At 38.8% G+C, this 27,983-nt stretch overlaps 1 protein-coding gene across 1 annotated transcript; it reads left to right on the top strand.

Annotated features, from left to right (window-relative positions):
* On the top strand, positions 1-27,983 carry LRRC4C (leucine rich repeat containing 4C). The gene is made up of 2 exons (XM_055547819.1): positions 1-54; positions 24,816-27,983. Exon 2 carries the CDS (start codon positions 24,858-24,860, stop codon positions 26,778-26,780), a length of 1,923 nt encoding a protein of 640 aa, XP_055403794.1. The 5' UTR covers positions 1-54; positions 24,816-24,857; the 3' UTR covers positions 26,781-27,983.

Raw genomic sequence — 27,983 nt, 5'->3', positions numbered from 1 at the left:
AGATTGGCAAACATACTGCCTGTTTACAGCACGGAGACCACAATGGAGAGCTAGGTGGGTGATGACTCATGCTAAATCTTTGCCACAATATGCTGAACGCTACAGCAGCAGCTGATGTGAAGTGGCTCATTATACACTGTCAAATCCAATAACAGCCAAAGACTGGCTTTGCTGCAGCACGAGCAACTTGTGGGAAGCCTAGCTACTGCAAACCACTACTGAATTGCAAAAAAAAAAAAAAGAAAAAAGAAAAAAACAACAGGCTTCAAGAGAGTGGAAGAGACAGAGTCACTGAGTCATATTTGCAAATTTCTCTTTGTCACTTTAGAAATGGCCTTCATGGTCCCAGCTTGATGCCAGAGATGGCTCTCCTTGGGATTCCTTTCTCTTGTGAGCACCTCTCCCTTCAGTTATATTTTATGGGCTAAAGATGATCTCAGGGCCACTGCGCATAGACAGAGCTGGAAATGTGGTTCTCTTCTGGAAATATTCCTGAAGCTCCCCCTCCCCTCTCCACCCTCCACCACCCAGTGGTGCCATTCACATAAACACATTTACCTTCTACTGCCCCACGGCATCTGTGGATGGTATTTCTACCTAATAGAGAAAGAAGATCAGGAGGCAGGAGGCAGAAATACTGCCTCCTTGCTTTAAGACTTAGGATCATGTGTATTTTTGTCTTCATTATACTGTGATCTCCTATAAGCAGGATCCTGGGTTTATTTATCTACTTAGTCTAATGTCTATGAGCCATAGTTGACCCTCTACAAATATTTATCAACAAAATTAATGTTGTTGATAAATATAAATACAATAAAATCCATAATGAAGCTTGAGTTTAATCTTCTTGCCTCCCTTGTTCCAGCCACAGGGCCTGACACATAGTAGGTAGACATCAGGTACTTGTTTACTGAAGGAACAAAGATATGAATGAGTCCATCACTCATATGGTTCCCTGCTGCCAAATTAAAGTCTCAGCAAACCTCTTTCAACCATCAGAGACAGAAAAGTCATGGCTTCCAGTCATTCTTTGCCAGACCACCAGGAATAATGCCCTCAAAGTGGTTGTTTATTTTGGAAAGCAGAAACTAATCTGAAGCTATTTTCTTTATTTTTATATTCAAATGCCTGTAAAACAGAAAAACACCAGAGACCTATTCATTGCTCACAAATGATCTATGGGGTAATAATGTGCTTGCTCTTCCAGCTGTGCTGCACTTTGGTGCCATCCTGAGTTTAATTGAAAATATGCTGTGACCTTGGTTTTGTTTGCTGGATATGGGGGAGGGGGTAATTGGCATGAAGCCTCCAAAGAACTCCCTCTTAACAAATGTCATTTGGCTAATTTGGGGTTCGCCTGCAGGAAATAACGTGTGAAGTCCTAGAAAAACAAGGTGCATTTAATTTGTATGCAACTCATATGAAGCTAATGATTTAAAAAAAAAAACACAACTTTTTTATTTAGCCATACTTATTCATTGAATTCTAAATACTGTGAGGATGATAATGATATTGTGTCTTACAGTTTCATGTTTCATCATAATTAAATAAACAGCTTATGAATCGCAGTCCAAAAAATGTCTGTGTTCCACTCTTAACTTAAGAGGGTTTCCATAGAAACCATGGGCCGCGAATTTAACTGACATTTATTGGACTTGAGGCTATATGTAGCATTGATAGCAGAGTTTTTCTCTGCCCCTCTGTGTATATGTCTTTCTTTTCCTTTAACCTTCACAACCATCTCTTCCCCTCTCGGTCCCCTCCCCCTCTCCACCTTCCTCCCCCCTTTCTCTTATTAGCAATGAGGAAGTAATTTGGACTCAGTTAGATTTAACAAATGCAATAATACTAAAATGAGCTCTGATACTTAAGTGTAATTGTGTTATTAGCTGGAAATGTTTTTCTTCAAAAACAAAAGAATTGAGAGTGAAGTTTACTGAAGTGGCGCATGCTTATAAGAAGAAAGCTTTAGCTGCCAGTTGAAAGTCTGCAGGCGACATATCACAGTCCACATTCATACCCCAGGGATGGTTTTTCCTTGATGTAGTTACCCCAGACTGATGTTTCTCTTCCGTCCTAATTTTCACTCTTCTAAATGGAACACATAATCATTGTGCTGATCATATTCCAAGAGAAAGGAGGAGTTTACTTAGAAAGACAAAAACATTCTATATACTGTGTAACTGTGCCAGAGAATTTACTAGGCACTTTCCTTTAGGTTGTCTTAGTTAATGCCACAAAATGTATAGCCAGGCCATGGACTGAGAGGAAAATGAAACTGGAGCAGGTGGTTGAAATTCAGGCTTCATCACAGTCTGGATCTAAACCTTGCATATAGCGCTTCAATACTCTGTCTCAGAAACAGACTCACAGACTTGGAGAATGAACTCATGATTATCAGTGGGGAAGGATGGGAAGGAGGGATTGTTAGGAAGTTTGGGATTGGTGTGTACACATGCATTTAAAATGGATAACAAATAAGAACCTACTGTATAGCACAGGGAACTCTCTTCAGTATTATGTGGCAGCCTGGATGTGAGGGGAGTTTGGAGGAGAATGGACACATGTATGTGTGTGGCTGAGTCCCTTTGCTGTTCACTTGAAACTATCACAAAATTGCTAATTGATTGTTTGTTTGTTAGTTGCTCAGTTGCCTCCAACTCTATGACCCCATAGACTGTAGCCCGCCAGGCTCCTCTGTCCATGGAATTCTCCAGGAAAGAATACTCTAGTGGATAGTCATTCTCTTCTCCAGGGGATCTTTCTGACCAGGGATTGAACCCACCCAGGCCTCCTGCATTGCAGGTAGATTCTTTATGGTCTGAGCCGTCAGGGAAGCCTTACTCCAATATACAGTAAAAAGTTTAAAATAAAATAGATAAATAAATATTCTGTCTCAGTTTCTCAAAGACAGAATGAATATGAGCATTTTTAAGAAATGGGGTTTTATTAGGATGAGAGATGCTAATACAGATAGTATACCTTAGTAGGTCCTTGTCTTCATCGCTTTATAAATGAGGAAAATGAGCAGCCAAAAAAGTGAGTCAGGTATCCAAAAGTTTCACAGCTAGTAGAAAGTGGATTCGTCCATTGCAGTGATGAAAAGGAGTGGACTTAGACCTAAAGTCAGTTACTAATTGTGCAATTTGAGGTAAGTGACAAAGCTCTATAGAGTATCCGTTTCATGCAGTTTTTATGAGGATTAAATAAAACTGTGCATGTAAAGTACACAGAGTCAGCCATATAGAAATCTATGGGCTATGCTTTTTACTTTTTCTCTCCCTCCCAACTTTCTGATTTGTTTTGTTTGTATGGACACAAAGTGAAAAAACAATCAGCCTCCTAACACTGTGTAATACATCTAGTTTTAAATTATTTCATAATTCATAAACTATTTCAAGCTATGCTGATAACAATGAGAAAGGCAAGGCCGATAAGATCGCATCCATTTTATAGGTTGGGAGAAGTGAAATTTAGAGTTGTTATTGACAAGGTTTCCATATAGTGAATGAGGAAATGGAGTTTGGACTTTGTTCCCTAGGATTTCTTTTTATAATTAAAACTCTCAAAGTCTATTATTCTTAATTTGGGTCCCATGTTCATGAAGTCCCATGTTCTAACTTACCTATCTAATCAATGGGCTTCCCAGGTGGCTCAATGGTAAAAAATTCGCCTTCAATGCAGGAGATGCAAGAGACTCAGGTTCAATCCCAGGGTTGGGAAGATCCCCTGGAGAAGGAAATGACAACTCATTCCAGTATTCTTGACTGGAAAATTGCATGGACAGAGGAGCCTGGTAGTCTATAGTTCCTGGGATTGCAAAAGAGTAGGACATGACTGAACACACACACACACACACACACATCTAATCAGTGTTGAGAGAGAGAACGTTTTAGCAGAAAAGAAGAAAGGAAGGTGAGGAGGTGGTAACTGCAAAGTCTGTCTCTTGCAGACTGTCTTTAGGTCATTCTCCCAGGATCCAAAGGGGGATGCAGAAATATAATCTTCAATTCCTGGTATTAATGAGGCATTGATTTTGTAGGGCAATGCATCTTAATATTGCTGGTTTAAAAAGGGCAGGGGGAGAAAAAAATGCTAAAGAAGCCAGGTATCAATCAGAGATGTGGGTAGGTACCTAGTGAGTTCAGAAAAGAGTATACAGCTAGGACAAGAGAGTGATGGGACAGGGTTTCTGGAGAGAGTGATTGTTCCTCCTCCTACTCTTCACATAGGCCCACATGCACACATGCATATTCAAGACTAAACAGAACAAATATTTCTTTGAAATATAACCATTGTATGGCTCCAGAGAGCTCCTGCTGCTGCTGCTGCTGCTGCTAAGTCGCTTCAGTCGAGTCCGACTCTGTGTGACCCCATAGACGGCAGCCCACCAGGCTCCCCGGTCCCTGGGATTCTCCAGGCAAGGACACTGTAGTAGGTTGCCATTTCCTTCTCCAATGCATGAAAGCGAAAAGTGAAAGTGAAGTCGCTCAGTCGTGTCTGACTCCTAGCGACCCCATGGACTGCAGCCTACCAGTCTCTTCCGTCCATGGGATTTTCCAGGCAAGAGTACTGGAGTGGGTTGCCATTGCCTTCTCCTAGCAGGAGGTAAAAATGTTAGCTCTGCCATTTTTATTCGTTCTGTGCTTCTGCTTGCCTTATGACCAGAATATTCATTCTGTGTTGTCTATAGAAGGATTTCTTTAAGCTCCTTTCTCCAATTTGTGTTAGTTTAGTTAAAACTAAATAAAATAATTCCCAAAGTCACTTAGCTAGACGCATGGAGATAGCAGTCCATCACGATGTACTAAAACCACAGGGACACAGAATGACACTATAGAAACCTCCTCCGAGTTGTGGAACTCCCTCTCCTGCTCAGGATTCCTCACAAAAGTTACATGACACATGGTACTATTGCCAAATTAGTGGAACTTAATCTCTTTCTTCTTTCTTACGTGACAGTGAATGATAAATAGAAAGTTTAATATTTTTTTCTTTTATGCCCTCATAGATCATCCTGTTAGTTTTGGGGTGGAGGAAAATGTGTAAGAAAAGGAATTCCTCCATGTGCTCTAGAGCAGGATTAACAAACTTTCTATGGAGGGTCAGAGAGTAAGTGTTTTGAAGCTGTATAGATTTTTTTTGCAAGCCATAGTTTAGCACAACTACACAATTTGGCACATTAATAGGAAAGCAGCCATAGGAAATACAGATATGAATGGGTGTGGCAGTGTTCCAATAAAACTTTTGACAAAAACAAGTAGTGGGCCAAATTTTGCCTGTGGATAGTGCTACTGATCTTGGAGGATTTTTGTTTTTTGGTGTTTTTTTTTTTTTTTTGCCTACATATCCATCCATCTTGTGTTTCTGTTCACGTGGCAACTACAGCTTAAAAGACAAAACTGGGAAGTGTGTGGTTACAACCATATCATAATTACCCTCATTTTGTGGGTTTTACTCTTTGTTATACTTATTTTTCGGAGAAGGCGATGGCACCCCACTCCAGTACTCTTGCCTGGAAAATCCCATGGACGGAGAAGCCTGGTAGGCTGCAGTCCACGGAGTCGCAAAGAGCTGGACACGACTGAGCGACTTCACTTTCACTTTTCACGTTCATGCATTGGAGAGGGAAATGGTAACCCACTCCAGTGTTCTTGCCTGGAGAATCCCAGGGACGGAGGAGCCTGGTGGGCTGCCGTCTATGGGGTTGCACAGGGTCAGACAGGACTCAAGAGACTTGGCAGAAGCCGCAGCAGCATACTTATTTTTGAATAAAGTTATCCTTTCAGTATTCCTGCGGCATAGGAAGGCATAGATAGCCCGTCTTCACTTTTTAGAAGGGCACAGACAATCTAAGTGGCTTGCATTAGAGGTGTCGCCCCACAGCTATAATATCTGTATCGGGATATGACTGTCCCATTGTGGGTTTTCAATTGGATTATTCTCTCTACAGTGCATTCTTTAGGGAATAAAGATTGTGGGAGAGATAACCAAAAAGTAATTTTCACTATCTAAATCATGAAGAAAGTAGCTAACTAATGGCTTGAATAAGGACATGCATAGACTTCTCTACTTTCTTACACCATTAAGATACCATAGGATATCCAGTTCTTTCTTGCTTGTATATTCCTGAGTTTTTTCCATGATATATTTTTGGAAATAATTCATTGTAGGCAAATGAATAATAGGGAGTTCTGGCTTTGCTTGGTACTGTGTTAACTGAAGCTTGTGCATCCTGGAACTGAGTCCTCATTTTGCAAAGTTCCATGGTAACTGAGAGCAAATCTGTTATAAAAGAACTGTGTAAAAAAAAAGGGGACTTGTTTTCAATAATGCATGACCTCTGGTTAACACGGCAGGCAGGGAACAAAATGAGGACTGCCTTGAGTAAATAAATAAGAATCTTATTTTCAAATGCCTGCATTTGTCATATAATTCCCTCTTTTGTGGTCATTAAGGGAAAACAAAGAAATCACAGATGACAGTCACTTCCAGTGTCTAACATGTCATCACCCAGGTTTCCTCATTATGCAATGTGAACAGTGTTGAGGTTACATGAAACCAGTTCCAGGTTCAAATAGGAGGCCATCCCTGCTATCTGTATTCTGATTAAACAACACTGCCTGGAAATCACAGAAAGAGTCTACTCTGTTTCCTCCCCTTGCTCACATCTCATAACCAGACTCAATTAAAGACTTTCCTTATCATGTTTTTCTGGGTCATTTGGGTGAATTTATAAAACTCTTGTCATGCTGAAAACTGAAAGGGGATGGCCCTGAGATCTTCAATAGGAGCCAGGACCAAATGTATAGGACTTGTTTTAATGTTTTCAGTTCAGTTCAGTTCAGTTGATCAGTTGTGTCCGACTCTTTGCGACCCCATGAACCGCAGCAGGCCAGGACTTCCTGTCCATCACCAACTCCCGGAGTTCACCCAAACTCATGTCCATCAAGTTGGTGATGCCATCCAACCATCTCATCCTCTGTCGTCCCCTTCTCTTCCTGCCCTCAATCTTTCCCAGCATCAGGGTCTTTTCAAATGAGTCAGCTCTTTGCATCAGGTGGCAAAAGTATTGGAGCTTCAGCTTCAACATCAGTTCTTCCAATGAACACCCAGGACTGATCTCCTTTAGGATGGACTGATTGGATCTCCTTGCAATCCAAGGGACTCTCAAGAGTCTTCTCCAATGCCACAGTTCAGAAGCATCAATTCTTCAGTGCTCAGCTTCCTTTATAGTCCAAATCTCACATCCACTCATGACAACTGAAAAAACCATAGCCTTGACTAGATGGACATTTGTTGACAAGGTAATGTCTCTGCTTTTTAATATGCTATCCAGGTTGGTCATAACTTTCCTTCCAAGGAGTAAGTGTCTTTTAATTTCATAGCTGCAGTCACCATCTGCAGTGATTTTGGAGCCCAGAAAAATAAAGTCAGCCACTGTTTGCACTGTTTCCCCATCTAATTCCCATGAAGTGATGGGACCGGATGGCAGGATCTTAGTTTTCTCAATGTTGACCTTTGAGCCAACTTTTTCAGTCTCCTCTTTCACTTTCATCAAGAGGCTTTTGAGTTCCTCTTCACTTTCTGCCATAAGGGTGGTGTCATCTGCATATCTGAGGTTATTGATATTTCTCCCGGCAATCTTGATTCCACCTTGTGCTTCTTCCAGCCCAGCGCTTCTCATGATGTACTCTGCATATAAGTTAAATAAGCAGGGTGACAATATACAGCCCTGATGTACTCCTTTCCTGATTTGGAGCCAGTCTGTTATTCCATGTCCAGTTCTAACTGTTGCTTCCTGACTTGCATACAGGTTTCTCAAGAGGCAGGTCAGGTGGTCTGGTATTCCCATCTCTTGAATAATTTTCCACAGTTTATTGTGATCCACACAGTCAAAGGCTTTGGCATAGTCTGATCTTTTAGAGAGTCCCAAATATATACAGATGTGAAGCAGTCAATGATGGGTCAAGAATCAGGAGACCTAGTGAGTGTAAAGGGAGTCTCACCAAGTTAAGGACTGTGCACCAGATATAGGAAAAAAGCATGCTGTCATGTCAGCCTATATTTTAGGTAAAAAACAGAGCTTAGTACAGGTCCTTATTAACTCAAACCTCAATTATTGACATAATTTTGTAGTTGACCTTCAGGCCTTACAGTGCTCTCTTTCCTAGCCATATCCCATATTATTCAAATTTGCTTTTCCATACTCTTATTGTTCTATTCCTTACCAACAAAAGGAAAAGAAATTAAGTCCCGGCAACCCATCCCACGAATCAATATAGATTCCCATTTCTTTTGTCTATTCTTCACAATCTTGTGTTATTTTACTTACTCTACGTTATCCACCTGTTTTTCAGTGTAGATTCCTAGTAGAAATCAGGTTGTATGTCTAGAAATCAGATTGTTTTATGTTTATATTCGCTGCCATACTTTTCCCACCCACCACATGCCTATTTTCCTGCAAACTCTCTTGTGTTTCTCTCTCTGTCTTTGTGTGTGTTTCCTATTACATGCATTCTTCCCTTGCAGTTTCTGCTGTGTTCCTTGTTTACCCCCTTATGAATCCCACTAAACTGTACTTATTTTTTTTTTTTTTTTTGGATGTGGACCATTTTTAATGGTCTTTGTTGAATTTGTTACAATATTGTTTCTGTTTTATGTTTTGGTTTTTTGGCCTCAAGGCATGTGGGATCTTAGCTCTCTTACCAGGGATCGAACCCGCACCTCCTGCATTGGAAGGCAAACTCTTAACTACTGGGCCACCAGGGAAGTCCACAAACTAGAAGATTCTTGATGGGTGGGTGACACTTAGCCCTAAGTGTCAAGACCTGAGGATGCTGCTTGATACTTGGAAAGCACTCAGCAAATATTACTGAAGGAATAAATGCCTATTTTTTTTCTCTCTTGGAATGTCAGAACTTTTGCTTATCCAAATGTACATATCCTACTAAATCTCATGTCTACATAGCTGTTACTGACTGTTTAAATCTTACTGTTTCTCTCTAAACACCAGCCTCCTTGTAATTATCCACACAGTCACATACACACTCAAGATACACAATGGCATTGGTTCATGAATATTGTTTATGTTAGGGATGTCTTAACAGAGTGTTTCAAATGATCAAATGACAGGCAATTACAGAGTAGGAGGAGTTCCCTCAGAGGTAAAATTCATACAGTGCTGGTGAACTAACTTAGAATCATGTATTATTGGAGCTGAAATGACCTTTGGAGATTATCTTTCCCAGCATCCTACTATGAAATGAATCCCAGACATCTTTACATATATATCTAGGTATATATGTATATATTTACACATATGTGCTGCTGCTACTACTAAGTTGCTTCATTCATGTCCGACTCTGTGTGATCCTATGGACTGCAGCCCACTAGACTCCTCTGTCCATGTGGTTCTCCAGGAAGATTAGTGGAGTGGGTTTGCCTTTTCCTTCTCCAGGGGATCTTCCTGACCCAGGGATCGAACCCGGGTCTCTATGTCTTACCTGCATGGGCAGGTGGGTTCTTTACCACTAGTACCACCTGGGAAGCCCAGGTATATATGTATGTATGTGTACGTATATACATACATACATATAGGGCTTCCCTGGTGGCTCAGTGGTAAAGAATATGCCTGCCAATGCAAGAGACACAGGAGATGCGGGTTCAATCCCTGGGTCTGGGTCAGGAAGGTTACCTGGAGTAGGAAATGGCTACCCACTCCAGTATTCTTGCTTGGAAAAGTCAATGGACAGAGGAGCCTGGTAGGCTATAGTCCAGGGGGTCGCAAAAAGTCGGACCTGACAGATTGACTGAGCATGCCCATATGTACATGTTTGTGTGTGTATATATATATGTGTGTGTGTGTGTGTGTGTGTGTGTGTGTGTGTGATCACAATCTAGGAAATTAAGGCTGTGTACAGTTTAATAATAACAGGGAAGAAAGTACTTGACAAAGTATTAGAAGGTGATTTAAACATCTGAATTTCTTTGTATATGTGGTATTTATTCTCTTCAGATTCTTTGCATGGCAATTTAAATTGTTTTAAAAATAATTACAAAAATCCATATGCTTTTTGGTTGCTATTGTTAGTTGGTTTATTTTCAGCATAAGAAGGCAATGATGACCTTGGCACAGGGCATTTCCTAAGGATTCTCGATCAGTTGGGTGTTAATGGCTATCAGCTCCTCTCAGCTAAGTCCAAAGGAAGCATGGAAATCTAGGTCATTAACTGTATGACCAACTTCCAGAAATCAAATCCTTCTTTACCCACCTCACCAAGGACTTATACTTAGGATAGGTTTGTTGGATTTTCAAAAGCTTCTTTAGTTACTTGCCCTTTCATTATCCCAGACAGAAAATGTATAAAACTATTTATGTCAATATACAAATATATGTAAAAAGACAGAAGAATAAACATTAGCTTCTGTGGACCCACAGGGGAATGTCATTATTAGAAAAATAAGTTTTCATATTTTGATTAAATGTAATTATAAATATAATTGGAAACACTCACCCTCTTCTATTTGTTTCTTTTATTACCTTTTTCAAATTGAAAGATTAGAGAGAATCATTCTATTGTGCATCCTGAGAGGCTAGAACATGTGTCCAGTTTTTGCAATTCAACCTCATTAAACATTAGATTTTTTTCTTTTTTGGTGGAGAGGGTGGTTCTCATTAGGGTTTAGTTGTTTTTGCTTTAATGGAATATTATTTTTTGTGATCCCTGTTATACAGTTGACCTTCACTAATAGTAATAACCATTATTTTCTCCTTTGGCATTAGTTATGATTATCCAAAATATTCTAAGAGATAGATAAACATAGCAATTCAGCTAGCGAAATGAAAGAAAGTTCTAGAGCAGAGAAGTCCCTGTTTCTTTTCTGTGGAGGAAATTCTGGATCCTATTTCATTGTGCATCATTCTGATTCTTATGCTGACACAAATTTTTTAAAGAAATGACACGGAGTGACAAATTATCCCTGAATACCAATGTTTAAGGTATGTAATAGGTCTCATCATCACCAGAGAAGACTGCACTCCAAGACTTTTCCCAATGGACACTTGTCTGGAAGAATTTACTCAAGACCTCGATCAAGTCTTTAGTTTCTTCATTTCAGAAATTTGGTTCTGGTAGCTCATCGTGAGAAGGGTGTAGTCACACTTACTAAACACATAGGAAATATAGAATAGAGACCAGAATGCTAATTGGCTAAATTATAGCTAGCACTATAACAAACCCTTCAAGTACTTTTTAGTCTGTCAAATCTTTTTCTGTACAATTTAAACTTTTTTGAATCACAAATCTTTTTGAAAATGTGATGACAAAGCCAATGAATAATCTTCCTATAAAAATATACAATCACATTTATATGAAAATTTACATATGATTTCAAGAGATTTATAAATAGTTTGAAAACCACTCATGAATGTCTTAGGAATCCAGGGATTGAACTGTGAATTTTCATGGAAAATCAAATTATAATTAAATAAGGTGGTTGATAAGAAATCAAACTAAGAAAATGTGATTGTATGATTTGGATTGCTTTAGCATCAGATTACGATAGCCTGATGCATCAATCATTCTCCACAATTGGATTTCAGCTGTCACCAGGATTAGACAAACAACAAGAAAAAGAGCAACGGACATTCATACAGCATTGACTGTGTACCAGACACTGTTCTAAATCCTTCTTTATATATTAACTCATGTATGCTCACAAATGGAGTATATACATCAAAATATCATATCCAACCTATAGGCAGTTGTAGAGACAAGTAATACACACATTTCAATCTCTTATTTTTTAAAATCTATATTCCATTAATATTCACTTAGTTATGTAAGTAGTTGATAATCTGCACCAACCAGTTTTTTCTTGAGCGCATTATTCTTCCTTACTTCCTTTTCTTCCCTCCTTTCTTTCTCTCTGTTTCTCTCTCCATACACAGATATTTAGTATATACCATGTGCCAGGAACTCAGATGTGGTTTAATAAACTTTAGGATACAGTTTATTGCTGATAAGGATAGAGTTTTATTTTTTATCCTAAGCAATTGTTTTTAATCACCCATATACATGCTGATTTTTGATAATCTACTTCATCTCAAAGTTATTGTATTTATGAGTTTTTATGGAGGGATAGGAAGACAATAAGTTATTAATGAGTCCCCTCTTTACCATTTGTACTAAGTTGTGTGCCATTTTTATTTTTTTGTTTTGTTTTACATATGGGTCTTATCACTAAACCTTGATAAAATTACTTAATAAACCTGGCTCCTGACTATGAATTTAAATGTGGACTACATTCCACAATGCAATTCAGCAGATATTTACTGAGTGCCTAGACATCATCCAATCCCTGCCTTTAAGAAGCTTATGATTAACTAGATTGAATGCATTCCCAAACATTTGCATTCAAACACAGATTTGATAAATGCTGTAGTTTTGGCATTGCAGATCCTTAGGGAAAGGATGGATTAATGCTGTCCAGTAAAACCAAGGAAGATCTACTAGAAATGGTCACTGTAAATTAGCTCTTGGATACAATTTTGAAAGAAAAATCCAGGTAGGACTTCCCAGGGCATGGGAAAAACAGGAGCAAGACTCCAAAGTAGAGAAGTAGGGAGTATATTTTTAGAATCAGAAACAGACTGTAGCCTAGACTGTACTATGGATAACAGTGGGGGAGGAGATGAGGAAACAGTATGGCTGAGCATTGTGGAGTGTCTTACGTGTCACATTAAGACAGCAGTTTTCAAGAAGTCACATTCGCCGCCCCCCAGGGGCATTGGCAATATTTGGAGGCACTGCAGATTGTCACAATTGGGGGTGCTACTGGCATCTAGTGGGTAGAGAATGTAAGAGATTTAGTTTTTATTCTGTAAGCACTGGGAGACTATTGCTGGGTTATGTTTTCTTGGACAGTTATTTGCCGAGGTCCCTGTGTGTTTTTACACAAAGTGTGCAAAGCATTACTTTGAAAATCTCCCTCAAGAACAGTATGAAAAGACTAATGTTGGAGATAAGGAATAGTATGCATGAATCAGTTGGTTAACCTTGAATCTGAGTAAAAAGAAAGAATGAATAGGAAAAGAGGAGAACTGAAGTTTTCCTGTGTGGAGAAGGCTCCAGACTTAAAAACTATTAGTGCACAAATGAATGCAGGCATTGTTACAGGCAGGCAACATTTCTGATCATTGGAATGGTCTGATTTCATTTCCTGAAGAGTGAAATATCAAGCAGTATATGACGCTTGAGGTTTTAAGCTTTTTTCCTTGGCTATGCATTTCACTAAACCAACACAGCCGACAACTATCATAAAAATGCAAACGCAGACCTGAACACCTCGAATCCCACCCTTTAATTTGAGAAACAGGGAGTCATCTATATTTCATTTCTTCATAAATAATCAATATCAGAATGTGACTATGATTCAAAGGATTCATAAACAGTCAAAAGCTTCGTACTAGGTACACTTTAGCTCTCCTGCATCATGTGAGGCTAAAAAAACAGGGAAAAACAAATTAATTTTATCTTTAGCCTTGCGAAGTCTTTGGCTGTATTTCTAGGTCTGCTTTCCTAACATGAAATAGATTTGACTTTTTGTTGCTAAGGCAAAGTTGGAACTGTCACCGCCTACCCCAATACTTTGCCTCATCCATCTTGTTCTTTTCGATTGTGACAGAAGAATTAGATCTTTCTCACACAAGGATTTTCTAATTAATGCTTCAGATGTGTTCTAGAAGCAGGGGTGTAATGATCAAGATACTCTTCCATTTTAAAGAAGATATGTAGATGATTTGACTTTCTGCTTATAAGAATTCTTATTTTCTGCTCTAAGTGGTCTGCCCCAATGGAGGGCCTGAAAGCTGAGTCAAACCTCCCTAGTTCTGCAATGCATCTGAGTGCCACATGAAGCAAGGAAAAGACTTCATTGCATTATCTAGTTGGAATTTTCAAGGCAATCGTGCTATTTTAGGCACATACAGCAGAGGGCATTGTCTGGCCAAACTTAAAACTGCTATTGACAAGAATAGATGAAGAAATAGAGAAGGCTTTTCCTGCAAAATAAATAAATAAACAAAGAGGGCAAGGAGACAGCGGAATGACCTTTATATTGCTTTGTTCTCTCCAGCTTTTCTTTGTAGGAAGACCTCTATGAAAATAACTAAAAACTGAACAAGGATCATTCCAGAAATTAATGAAATTTCTATTATATGAGCTTGTTGTTGTTGTTTAGTCATTAAGTCGTGTCTGACCCCAAGGACTGTAGCCTTCCAGGCTCCTCCAGATTTCCCAGGCGAGTATACTGGAATGAGTTGCCATTTCTTCCTCCAAGACATCTTCCTGATACAGGGATTGAATCTGCATCTCCTGCTTGGCAGGTGGATTCTTTGCCACTGAGCCACCTGGGAAGCCCCTTTGAGTGAGTTGGACTCTACAAGATGCTAAGGATCAATTAGTAAATATGACATTATTTCAGTCCTCAGTGAATGGATAGCCTTAACTATCTATACACTGTTTCTGTCTGCTTGAACACCTATGCATTCTTTCCTGCATTTAACAAATGTTCGATGAGTATTTTTTGGAAAAATATCATTATGGTAGATAAGATATTTCTCCAAGGAATTTAGCATTCTACTCAGATGAGGCAAGCAGTAAGAAAATAAACATTGATGTGTATGAGGACAGTATCAAATTAGAAGTACTCTGATGAAAATTAAAAATGGTAATCTGGGGACTATCCTTATGGTCCAGTGATTAAGACCCTATGCTTCCAGTGCAGGAGGCATGGGTTCAATCCCTCGTCAGGGAACTAATATTTCATGTGTCACATGGAGTGGGCAACACATTTTTTAATTATACAAATAAAAATGGTAATCTGATTGATGGTGATAGAAGATCTGCTTTTTTGCTTTAGGCTGAGCGATCAAGAAAGAATTTTCTGAGAAGATAAAATTTAAAGGGAATCTTGAACGACAAGGGATATCAATCATGCAGAAACCAAAGAGCAGCTGTTGCAGGCAGAGGGAAACAGTGCAAAGGTCCTGAGGGAGGAAAAGGCTTGGGACACTTGAGGAATGAAGGAAATTCAATATGGTTGAAGACAGAGGGAAATGAGAGGAGTTAAAAGATAAGAGGATAGGCAAGTATCAGATAATCATATATTAGAGGCAAAAACTATTTACATTTTCTCCAAAAGGATGTGAAGCTAATAGGAGCATTTTCAACTGGAGCATGGCATGAGCATATTTATATTTTTAAACTTCAGTCTAAGTGCCGTGTGTACATGCTCAGTCTCAGTCTTGTCAGAATCTTTGTGATCCCATGGGTTATAGCCTACCAGGCTCCTCTGTCCATGGGATATCCCAGGCAAGAATACTGGAGTGGGTTGCTATTTCCTACTCCACTAAATGCTGTATGAAGAATTAGCTGTGGTACAGCATTTGCAAAAGTAGAGAAACTTATAAGAGGGTATTTCAGTGGTCCAAGTTGGAAATGAAGAATATTTTATCTAGGAAGGGACAATGAGGAATATACTTATATTTTAATAGTGAAGTCAATGTTTTAATAAGTAGGGTTATGGTGAATGTAAATAAAGAAAAGAAACAGTCAAAGAAGATCCTTACATTTTTGCCTTGAGCATTTGGATGTATGGTAGTGGCATTTATGAAGGTATAGGGCAGGTTTGGGAATTTTCTTTCAGTAGATGCTATAGAATATAATTCATAAAATCCTCTCAATGTCTATTAATGTTACCATCACTCCCACTTAGGAAGGTGCAGCTCAGAGAAAGCCAGTTTACCAAAGAATGATTAGTAATACTTGGCCAACCCTCTAACCCACCGGATTTCACTCTAAATCTGATTTTTGTCCCACTGGGTTTTGCTAATATAGATTGGACGTCTTTCTATATTTCAACATAAAGTTGAAGTGCATTATATCATCAAAGAACAAAAGCTTAATGTGTATTTAGTCATTCTCTGTATATAATTTACAGTGTGGACATGAACCACATTAGAGATTTTTAAAAAGTTTATCTTTCCTTATTTGTGCATCAGAGTTTCAAAGTGATCGTCTGCTGCCTCTATGTAACCTGATAGTTTTTAATGTGATTGCATACAGAAGCTAATTTTGCCTTTATTGGTATTTCATCCTCTACAGGATTTCATGCAGGACTGATTAATTTGAGGCTATACATGTTTCATAATGTATAGATATTGGATTGATATCTATATCAACAGGTAATCGGATTGAAGATCTGTTCCATTCAGTTCTAAAGTAATGCTAAGGATGTCGATATTGAACTCATTTGACTTTTCCATCGACTACTCTTCTCTCCAGTTTCTTTTATGCATAAGGGCAGAGCCTCCCTAAAATAATGTTCTAACCCTTCCCTGCTTAAGAGCCTGGAGTTTCTTTCTAAGTTTCATCATTGAAGCAAATCCAAACTCTCCTACCAGACATGTAGTGCGCCTCAATTGGGCCAACTTAACAATCTAAATTCTATTGTATAAGTCACCCGCTTTCATTAAGTCATTTCTCTTTTATTTCATGCTCCTATTCCCCTGGTTTTGTTACAGTTGCTGTTATTTAGTTGCTTCGTCCTGTCTGAGTCTTTTGCAACTATATGGACTGTGGCCTGCCAGGCTCCTTTCCATGGGATTTCCCAGGCAAGAATTCTGAAGTGGGTTGCCATTTCCTTCTCCAGGGGATTGTCCTGATTCAGGAATTTAATCCACATCTCCTGCATTGACAGATGGATTCTTTACCACTGAGCCATGTGGTAAGACCTTCTGCTTTTACAAGTCATCCATTATCACCTCTACCACCTGCCTCAATACAAAATTATATCCCCTTAAGGACCTACATAAAATCTCAAACCCTCTTAAAACTTTCTATGGTTATCTATGACATCTGACAATGTTTTATGGAATTTGAATATTGACTACATTGATTTACATTAGTTCCTAGATACATATATGTGTGCTTTTTATTTTTGATAGGTATCTATGCTTTTGTATTATAGCTTCAGTAAGTTTGTAAAGTTCTAAAAGGTATGGTCACCTTAGACTCTTTTATATCCTTTTTTATACTCAACAGAACGTAGCAACATATTGGCCACATCATTTATTATGTTTTTTCTTACTTAAAAAAACATATACATATAGTTTTCTCCACTCATTGCTTCTTCTTATCTAATGATGTTGTAATCTTCTCACCTCTAAACACATGTAGGTTGTTTTTTTTTTTTTTTTTTACTGTAAGTCGAGCAAGTCATCTAGAAAAGTGAAATGTAGACCCAGGTGGTTTTTCTTTCCTTAAATATCAATTTTTTTTAAGTCTCAACATTTTCTAGAAACATTGCAAGGTCAGTGTATATAGCCAAAGAGCCTCTTGTTGACTTGACAGGTTGAATACCTGGGTTACAGCGATTTAAACCTTGTATCATTTCCATTACATTTGCCTTGAGGGTCAGCCCTGGGCATATTAACAAAAATTTTCTTTCCCTGAAAATCTGCAGAACCATATATTCCTCTATGAGGGGTGGAAAGCTCAACAGATTTGCAAAATTGGGTTTCAGATGGGAAAAAGTTGAATTATATTAGGAAATATTTGTAAAATAAATTTGATTTGGAGGGATGAGCTACCTTTGATAATGGTGCTATTTAATTTGTTGTTTTCCCTTTTCCTGTGTATTATAGCACTCTTAAAAATTTAAAGAGCTATCTTGAGAAATGATTATAATAGAAAGCTTTCTTAGTAAGATGAGAATGAGCCTCACTTCCTTTCTTACAAGCAAATCATGTCACCTCAGCTTACTTTGTTCTTTTTGATAGGTCTCAGATATATAATGGTTTAAGCAATTAGATTTTTTTCTTTTACCATTTCTTTGCTGTTGGTTTTGGAAGCAGGAGTAGTGAGAGATAGATAAAAGGAGAGGGAGAGAGGAGAACGAATATGAAAATATCAGGTAGGTTTGACTACATGTAACCAGAAAAATAATGAGCTGTTTATGATGTATCGAACTGATTATTACATATAATAATAAAATAGAGAGGAAAAACAGTTACAGGATTCGTTCATGTAGCTGCTTGTCACAATATCAAGAATGCAAATTCTTCCCTCTTTCCATTTTTTCCTTCCTTAGCACAACAGCTTTGTCCTCAGGCTGCCTGCTTTCTTGGCCACAAATTGTCTGTAGCAATTCTCAGTATCTTATACCCACAACAACATCCAGAAACAGAATAAAAAACTACTCCTTCCCCTGTCTTTCTTCTATTAGGGGGAGATAAATAAAAATTCCCAGAATCCCCTCAGCTGACCTCTGTTTGCATCTTATTGGCCAAATGGTGTCACATGTTCAGAACCAACCAGTCTCTGGCAATAAGAATGGAACAATCAATGTTTGTTTAGACAAGAACTCAGCAACCAATAATCCAAAGTTTAGCCCACCATCTGTGTTTGTATGCTCTGTGAACTAAGACTATTTAGAAATTTTAAAATGGTTGAAAAAATATTAAGAATTAACCTTTATTAAAAAAAAAAGAAAACTGTAAAAAAAAAAAAAAAGAATATTTGAGACATTTGAATGTGCATAGTTTAACTGGAAGATAGCCATGCACATTCATTGACTTTTTGACCAGAGCTATTTTCAAGCTTCAGTGGCAGAGCAGAGTGGTAGCAACTAGAGACCATATGGTCTGAAAACCTAAACTATTTACTATCTGGCCCTTCACAGAAAAAGTGTGCTTAGTCCTAACTTAAGCCAGATTCTAGTAATACATCAAGGCTGGATAACCTTCTCCTAAAGAAGATAATATAATTCTGTTTTTTGGGTTTTTTTTTTTTTTGTTGTTGTTGTTTTGTTTTAAGAAGAGACTGAATCTTTCTGAACAAAATTTTCTAAGGAAAGAGTATGGGAGTAGGATACTGGGTATACCACATATTCAGAGAAGAAGACAGAGAGATTGAAGTTCAAGCATATTTCAAGGGAATAACCCAACTTTAGTTTCATAAAGCAGTTGATTCTGAAAATGTTACTAGCAAGAGTGGTTGGTAAGACAGACCTGAGTCTTCTTCCTTACTAAGACCCTACAGAAGTCCAGGAGAGTCTGAATGAAATGGTGATGATTAAGCCATAATTTATTGAGAATTCGAAGTTTAATTTTTAGGATTTTTCAATATGGGAACTTGATGAGGATCAAGTAAGAACCATAATACAAAGATCCAGGATTGGAGAAAACACCAACATAAGGCAAAAGATCCAAAGAATCTTAGAGCACAGTTAATGCTTTCTATGAAAGAGTTGAAGGATCTTTGGGCAAGTTTCGCTAACGACCGTGAAACTGTTTGCTTTAGCAGGAGAGTTTCAGAAAAGGATAGAGTTGCTAATAGAAACCATGGAAGAGCTAAGACAAGTTGATGTTGATGGCGAGGTATGATCTGGAGGTCTCAGTGTCCATTCTGAGTATGGGGGTTAATGGTTTGGCTTCTCAATGCTTACAGAGGTCCATTGCATGTATATATGATAGTGAATGTGTGGTCTACTGAGATATGAGGACTGACTGGGGTTAAGTAAATTCATCTTTCTCCCACCTCACTTGAAATCTAGTTCCAATGTCTAGACAGCAGTCTTTGCTGACTTAGCAATGATACTGTGCTAAATAAAGCATCCCCATTAGCTACTCTCCCTCCTGAGTCCCTTCTGTGTCTCTCAGTGCACTGAAGCATGGGTAAGCAAAGAAGAAAGGTCTCTTGACAAAGTCAGGATATCCTCTGGGACAAGGCTAAGAATATTATTAGTTTAATTCAAAACCCACACAGATCCATTTGTAAATAAATGCTGGGAGATGACATCGTAATGGATAGTGAGCACCTTTAAATTAATTTCCTTTTGATGTGATAAAAACATCTTCTGAAAGAGATGTTGAAACCTGGCTTTTGATGTAAAGTAACATAATTTAGATTTTAAAATAGAAACCTTTTGTTGATAGTAGTTTATTCAATCCTGGGTGTGTACCAAACTTTATTTGCTACAGGTTATAAATTAGCTTTGAACCAGCTATAATTCATAAATCACTATGACTGATTTGCAGGCAATCTCATTAATTGAAATAGCAAAAAGGCCTTGAAGTAAGCAAGAAGTAGAAAATAAAACAACCCAGAGACTGAAAAAAGGGAGACACATATACTCTACAATTAAGAGCAATGCATCATATTTGGATATGTTTTACTGATAGTGTGTTTCTGGTCATTCCAGTTCATCCTTACCACAACTTCGAATAATAGGTATTAGTGTTATTCCTATCTTATCTAAGAGGAAGAAGCTTACATCACTTTATTGTAATATGTATTAAATATTTATTCAGTATTATATATTACTTATTATGAGTCAGTAACTTTGTATATATTATATGACAGTACTAAAAAGAGCCTATTGATTAAGTAGCTCTGCTACTTTTACAGATGGGGAGAGTAAATTACAGACAGATGAAGTAACTTTCCCATTAATAGGGTTGTGGGTGTTCAAGCAGGCATATGAATTCATGAATTCATCATAAGCCTCTTCTCTTGCCCATTGGACATGGTTGTCTTTATTATTTCATATTTTAAAGGAATGTTGCTGCTGCTGCCAAGTCGCTACAGTCGTGTCCGACTCTGTGTGACCCCATAGACAGCAGCCCACCAGGCTCCTCCTCCCTGGGGTTCTCTAGGCAAGAATACTGGAATGGGTTGCCATTTCCTTCTCCAATGCATGAAAGTGAAAAGTGAAGTCGCTCAGTAGCAAATGGCAGAGTAAAGACTTACCTTTTTCACTTTGTGCTATTTCCAGCCCACCAGTTATTTTGACCTCTAGTACCAGAGACCCTAGGACTCTAGGGAGAGTCATGGGCTTGGAGGTGGGAGGAGGGATAGAAAAGTAAGGTCCTAGGACCCCCATCCTAAAAGCATCAATCAGTTAGTATATTAGAGTTTAGGTGATATTCTTTTTTCTTTCCCTTCCTTCCTTCCCTTTCTCCCTCTCTTTCTTTCTTTCAAATTCCCAATTACCTTCAGAAGTGTGTTTTGAGAAGACGGGAACACATGAATGAAAAACTGAATCACAGGAATGAAAATTTTTCAATGGTTATGATTTTTGGCAACTTAAATAGCATCCTATTTTAAATGGAAATCTACAAGGGTTTTCAAGGTCGTGTTTCAATTTACAATGAAAGGTACCTCCTAATCTAACTCAGAGTGAGAGGCCTACCAACCACACTGTTGTGATATGAGTAAATTCAGTGAGTTCTGGGACATAGGGTCTGTCTAGTTGCCTGGAATCTAACCCTGGGATGATGAGGGCAGAGGGGTAGTGGCTTGAGAGTAAATAGCACAGTAAGAACTGATAAAGGAAGTGGTTGGGGTACCTGCTTCAGAATGGTTGGTTTAAATATGGCAAGCATGCCTGTAGGTCTGCCTTTTACTATCTGTAGAATCTGGCTAGCCTTTGGATGGGCAGAACCCTGGTGGCTCAGATGGTAAAGAATCTCCCTGCAATGCAGGAGAACTTGATTCAATCCCTAGGCCCCCCTGGAGAAGGGAATGGCTACCCACTCTAGTATTCTTGCTTGGAGAATTCCACAAAGAGAGGAACTTTGTGGGCCACAGTCCATGGGCCGCAAAGACTTGGAGACGATTGAGCAACTAACACTTTTTATTGGTTAGGCTGACTCTCCAGATTCAGCAAGGCCTTGATATCAAAACATCAGAAAATTCAGAAAATATGCATATACAAAGTGTTGGAATTAGATAGTAAATGTTTTGTACTTTTTCAACAGTCATTTTATTTAGTGTCTACAGCACACTAGGTACTCTGTTGTCCAGAGGCTAAGAAGAGACATGGCCACTGTCCCTAAGGAGCTCACAGGCTAGTGCAGGAAACAGAACCAGGGACAAATGATCATAGTACTAGATGGTGTGAGAAGTCAACTTAAAGCTGCAAGAACTTGGAGGGAAGAAGCAAGTCCTGAAAGAAAGAGTAACAACTCACAACCTACTGCTCAAGTTTCTTTGCTGCCATAGGGAAGGAGACCAAAACAAGCTGCTAAAGCCAGAAAGCATCTGTGATTTTAAACCTCACGTTCATAAGACTCAGGTCCCTTTCTACAGTCTGTCAATGTGGGTGTGTGTTTAAGAGTTGCTCATGACAGACATCTTTACTGAGTGAAGCATCTCCTATTTTTGGAAGAGTCTCTTCTCTGTCTTGTGTACTCTAAGTAAATGCATTTATTTACAAATGCTAATTTACACTGAGACTCTTACTACTGGTAGAAGGGTTATATCCTAGAATACAGCCAAGTTCTCAAGACCTTGGATGGTATGCATAGAAGTGGCCAAGGAATTCCAAGTATCTCCGGCATTGACTTCTCTCCAAGTTTCATTTAGAGCAAGTGGAAGATTTTACTAATCTTTCTCCTTGCTGCGGGTTTCTTATAGAGCTTTTCTGTCTAATATATTAATGTAGCATTGCCATTCTTGAAAGCAAAGCTGATGACAGCATTTCTTTGTATAAACAGAATATTGAATAGTCATTTGCAGGATAAACAGGAATGCTTACATTGAGTCTTGATCCGATCTCATCCCAACTTCTTTCCCATTCTCTTTCCTGGACCTTCCAGTCTCCTGCTATAGGGGATTTTATGGTTACTTGGTTGTACTAGTACTTTCTTATTTCCTTGTCTTGGTTCAGGCTGGTCCCTCTGCTCTTCTTTCCTTTATCAACTTCTACAAAATCTAGATCAGATGACTCTCCTCTTTCAAAATCCCCTGACTTATTATACCATCACAGATTTAGTTGCTCTGACTTTAGTGCCCATGTGCCAATGTGGCTTGGTCTCATAGCAATGAACATATATTATTGTGTTTCATCTCTTTGCCTATCTGTCTTACCTTCTGAATTATAATTCCCTCAAGGGTGAGGGTTATATTCTTCACTTTTGTATGCTCATCATTTAGCAAAATACCTAACTAAGGAAAATAACAAAATGGTAGTAGTAGTAATAGTAATGTCTATTGAGTTCCTTCAGTATGGAAGGCATTATTCTAAGCTCTTTATGATATTATTTTTTTTTTGACAATAACACTAAGGGTTATATAATAATATCGTCCCCATGGTGCAAGTGAGATTGAGCCGTGGAGAGGATAAGTCACCTGCCCAAGGTGACACATAGTAAATACTAAATTACTGTCTTAGTGCCTTTTTGAATTGGTTATGATAAGTCTCCACATTTTGTTTTTCTTCCCAAGTGATTCTTAGAAGAGGCACTGTTTATTGAGGAATTTGAGAAAAGTCATCACACAGGTACCCAATTCATAATAAGCCAGTTGAATTGGGGTGTATACTGGGTAACACAAGCTTTGGAATTCCTCTGTGCTGTAAGAGATGCAGAAAGTAAGTTGTTTTATTTCCCTTCTCAGAAATCAATAAGAGTAGGGGCATAATACATATATAATCCTGTTATATTTAATACTATGATTTTTTTTCTGTACATAAACATTATGTTTCATGAGATGTGATTTAATTGGTAGTATGTCTACCTATAGGTAGCAGTTGGCTCTGTTGTTGTGAGTTTTATATACGAAAATCTCTAGAAATTTACACATATTTGTGCATGTTATTATTTCAGTGTATTTTCACAGGTACCATACATTAAGTTGCCAGTGTTTACAGCTGAGGTGATCCCCAGAGGAAAGGTATTTTAACAAAAATAAATGTGAAAAATATTTTGCTTTTGCCATCATTCTTGAAGAAACTTTTTTCATGGAATGTTTGAGATCGTATTCTCCTGGACCAGTGAGATGAATATCTGACCCTGATTCTCTACTTGTTAACCATGTGACTATATGCACGTTACTTCCTCTACAATTAAATGTCTTCTTGAAAATGGAGGCTATAACAATTCCTTCCTCAGAGAAGTGAAGTAAGGAAAAGAAAGGATCAGGTCATGAAGCCTGTGCAGTTACAAAGGACTCCATATTCAGAAGGGCCCGTGCTTGACTTAATGTTCTATTATAACTGATTTGAAATTCTTAATAAGATTATTAAGACTTCTTTTGGATGTGGACCATTTTTAAAGTCTATTGTGTTCTGTTTTATGTTTTGGTTTTTTGGCCAAAAGGCATGTAGGATCTTAGCTTCCCAACCACGGACTGAACCCACACCTCCGGTATCGGAAGGCAAAGTCTTAACCACTGGCCTATCAGGGAAACCCTTGAAATTCTTAGTAATTTTTGACAAGACATCCCATGTTTGCATTTTGCCTTGAGCTCTGCAAGTTATGTAGCCATTCTTGGATTGTTCATGAAGTCTATAGCCTATGGCACATAGACTACTCCTCAATAAAATGTCAGCTATGAATAATTTTGCAAGGGAGTTTTTAGTTTATTGGTATAGCCCCCCAATTTTATTTTCTGAACTTTTCCAATCTGGTCTGGACATTGAACCTAATGACAGGGTACATTTCATGTGTTCTCATGCATTCAGGTTACCCTTGGTTGATAAACACTAGTCAAACCCTCTACCTCATTCTTCCATTTCTCTGTGATTGCACAAATGATGGAATGTGGGCTGTGACTGGCTGATAACTCAGAGTATGGAAACACTTCTTAATAAATATGAGCCCCGTTGCTCAATACATGGCATTAGATTTATTGTTATCTTAGTTTGAGAAATGAAGGCTTGAGCTGATACACTGTCTCACTGACAATGACTCGAGAAAGACATTTGGAGGAGATCTAATACTCTTTTTTGCTCTTATTGCATTGCAGATTATTTGAACTCCAGAAGGACCAACACCAGATAAATTATGAATGTTGAACAAGATGACCTTACATCCACAGCAGATAATGATAGGTCCTAGGTTTAACAGGGCCTTATTTGACCCCCTGCTTGTGGTGCTGCTGGCTCTTCAACTTCTTGTGGTGGCTGGTCTGGTGCGGGCTCAAACCTGCCCTTCCGTCTGCTCCTGCAGCAACCAGTTCAGCAAGGTGATTTGTGTTCGGAAAAACCTACGTGATGTTCCAGATGGCATCTCCACCAACACCCGGCTGCTGAACCTCCATGAGAACCAAATCCAGATCATCAAAGTGAATAGCTTCAAACACTTGAGGCACCTGGAAATCCTACAGTTGAGTAGGAATCATATCAGAACAATTGAAATCGGGGCCTTCAATGGTCTGGCAAACCTCAACACGCTGGAACTCTTTGACAATCGTCTTACGACCATCCCGAATGGAGCTTTTGTATATTTGTCTAAACTGAAGGAGCTCTGGTTGCGAAACAACCCCATCGAAAGCATCCCTTCTTATGCTTTTAACAGAATCCCTTCTTTGCGCCGGCTAGACTTAGGGGAATTGAAAAGGCTTTCATACATCTCAGAAGGTGCCTTTGAAGGTCTGTCTAACTTGAGGTATTTGAACCTTGCCATGTGCAATCTCCGAGAAATCCCTAACCTCACGCCGCTCATAAAACTAGATGAGCTGGATCTTTCTGGGAATCATCTATCTGCCATCAGGCCTGGCTCTTTCCAGGGGTTGATGCACCTTCAGAAATTGTGGATGATACAGTCCCAGATTCAAGTGATTGAACGGAATGCCTTTGATAACCTTCAGTCACTGGTGGAGATCAACCTGGCACACAACAATCTGACATTACTGCCTCATGACCTCTTCACACCCTTGCATCATCTAGAGCGGATACACTTACATCACAACCCCTGGAACTGTAACTGTGACATCCTGTGGCTCAGCTGGTGGATAAAAGACATGGCCCCCTCCAATACAGCTTGCTGTGCCCGGTGTAACACCCCTCCCAATCTGAAAGGGAGGTACATTGGGGAGCTTGACCAGAATTATTTCACATGCTATGCTCCTGTCATTGTGGAGCCCCCAGCAGACCTCAATGTCACTGAAGGCATGGCAGCTGAGCTGAAATGTCGGGCCTCCACGTCCCTAACCTCCGTATCTTGGATTACTCCAAACGGAACAGTCATGACACATGGGGCATATAAAGTGCGGATAGCTGTGCTCAGTGATGGCACATTAAACTTCACGAATGTAACCGTGCAAGATACAGGCATGTACACATGTATGGTGAGTAATTCTGTGGGAAATACCACCGCTTCAGCCACCCTGAATGTTACCGCAGCAACCACTACTCCCTTCTCTTACTTTTCAACTGTCACGGTAGAGACTATGGAACCTTCTCAGGATGAGGCACGGACCACAGATAACAATGTGGGTCCCACTCCGGTGATCGACTGGGAGACCACTAACGTGACCACCTCCCTCACGCCACAGAGCACAAGGTCAACAGAAAAGACATTCACCATCCCTGTGACTGATATAAACAGTGGGATCCCAGGAATTGATGAGGTCATGAAGACTACCAAAATCATCATTGGCTGTTTCGTGGCCATCACACTCATGGCTGCAGTGATGCTGGTCATTTTCTACAAGATGAGGAAGCAGCATCATCGGCAAAACCATCATGCCCCAACGAGGACTGTTGAAATTATTAATGTGGATGATGAGATTACAGGAGACACGCCCATGGAAAGCCACCTGCCCATGCCTGCGATTGAGCATGAGCACCTCAATCACTATAACTCTTACAAATCTCCTTTCAACCACACAACAACAGTTAACACAATAAATTCAATACACAGTTCAGTGCATGAACCGTTATTGATCCGGATGAACTCTAAAGACAATGTCCAGGAGACTCAAATCTAAAACACTGACAGTTACGGAAAACAAACAATAAAAAAAAAAAAGACAGTTTATTAAAAATGACACAAATGACTGGGCTAAATCTACTGTTTCAAAAAAGTGTCTTTACAAAAAAAAAAACAAAAAAGAAAAGATTTATTTATTAAAAATTCTATTGTGATCTAAAGCAGACAAAATTATGTGTATTCCTCAGAACCTGTTTTTGCTGCACTTATTTACTATTTCCCACATCTCGTCCCTGCCTTCCCTATCGCCATATTTTTCATAGGAGATCTCAATTCCCTAAAGAACTGGTCTAGGAAATTTTGTAAGAATTCTGTTATACTTTGAGATTTTTATGGTGAATTCTAGTGGTGAGATCCAGTCTATTTTGTCTTTCTTTTATTTTTTTCTTCTCTCTCTCTCTTTCTTTTCTTTCCTCCCTCTCATGCCCTTATGAAGTAGTCCAATGGGGAATGCAGTATTAGAAATAGATTTTTAAGAGAGAACAAGGAAAAAATGCAAGATCTTATATTTTTCATGTAATGATCTGTTCTGTATTTATGAGGAGGACCATTCAATGGGAAAGAAAAAAAAAAGGAAGCAAGCAACAGATTAATTTACATATGAGCATCTATAAAACCCATGATCTTTTAAACAAATCTAGAATCTGATTTGTAGTGCAAAAACTAAAAATAAGATTATAAATAAAATATTGTTGGTTTTTCTGTACCTGGATACAACTCATTTGTAGTTTGGCTCAAATGTAAGAAACTTGAAGGAAGCTAGACTTCCTGCTTTCTGAGAAAGGTGATACTACAGTAATCTTCAGTCACAGCACCAGTCTCTACAGGGTCCTGTGTGATTAGATGACGTGAGTTTCTGATCTATATTTAAGGATTGTGGTCTTCTTTTCATTAGTGCCACCCTTTGTAGAATGCTCAGATTTTTAGATTTTTGTGAAGTAAATTCAATTCCACTTGAAAGAAAGTTTCAGTATAATTTATTCCCTGGCTCCTAAATAAAAATATTCTGTCTAGATGAAGTATAGTCACAGAATGCTAAACTATCCAAGTTGAAAAATCATTGTTGGTGCTGAGTGTCAACAAACTCAGTTCAATTCAACACTGTTAAAGACCTACTATGTGTTAAACACTGATGTTAGTGCTGTGGACACATTATTAGAAAGACCTGGTTTCTGCACCTGAATCACTCATGACCTATATG

This window comes from Bubalus kerabau, chromosome 15 (assembly GCF_029407905.1).
Source record: "Bubalus kerabau isolate K-KA32 ecotype Philippines breed swamp buffalo chromosome 15, PCC_UOA_SB_1v2, whole genome shotgun sequence".
Taxonomy (NCBI): domain Eukaryota; kingdom Metazoa; phylum Chordata; class Mammalia; order Artiodactyla; family Bovidae; genus Bubalus; species Bubalus kerabau.
This window is presented reverse-complemented; position numbering and strand designations above follow the sequence as displayed.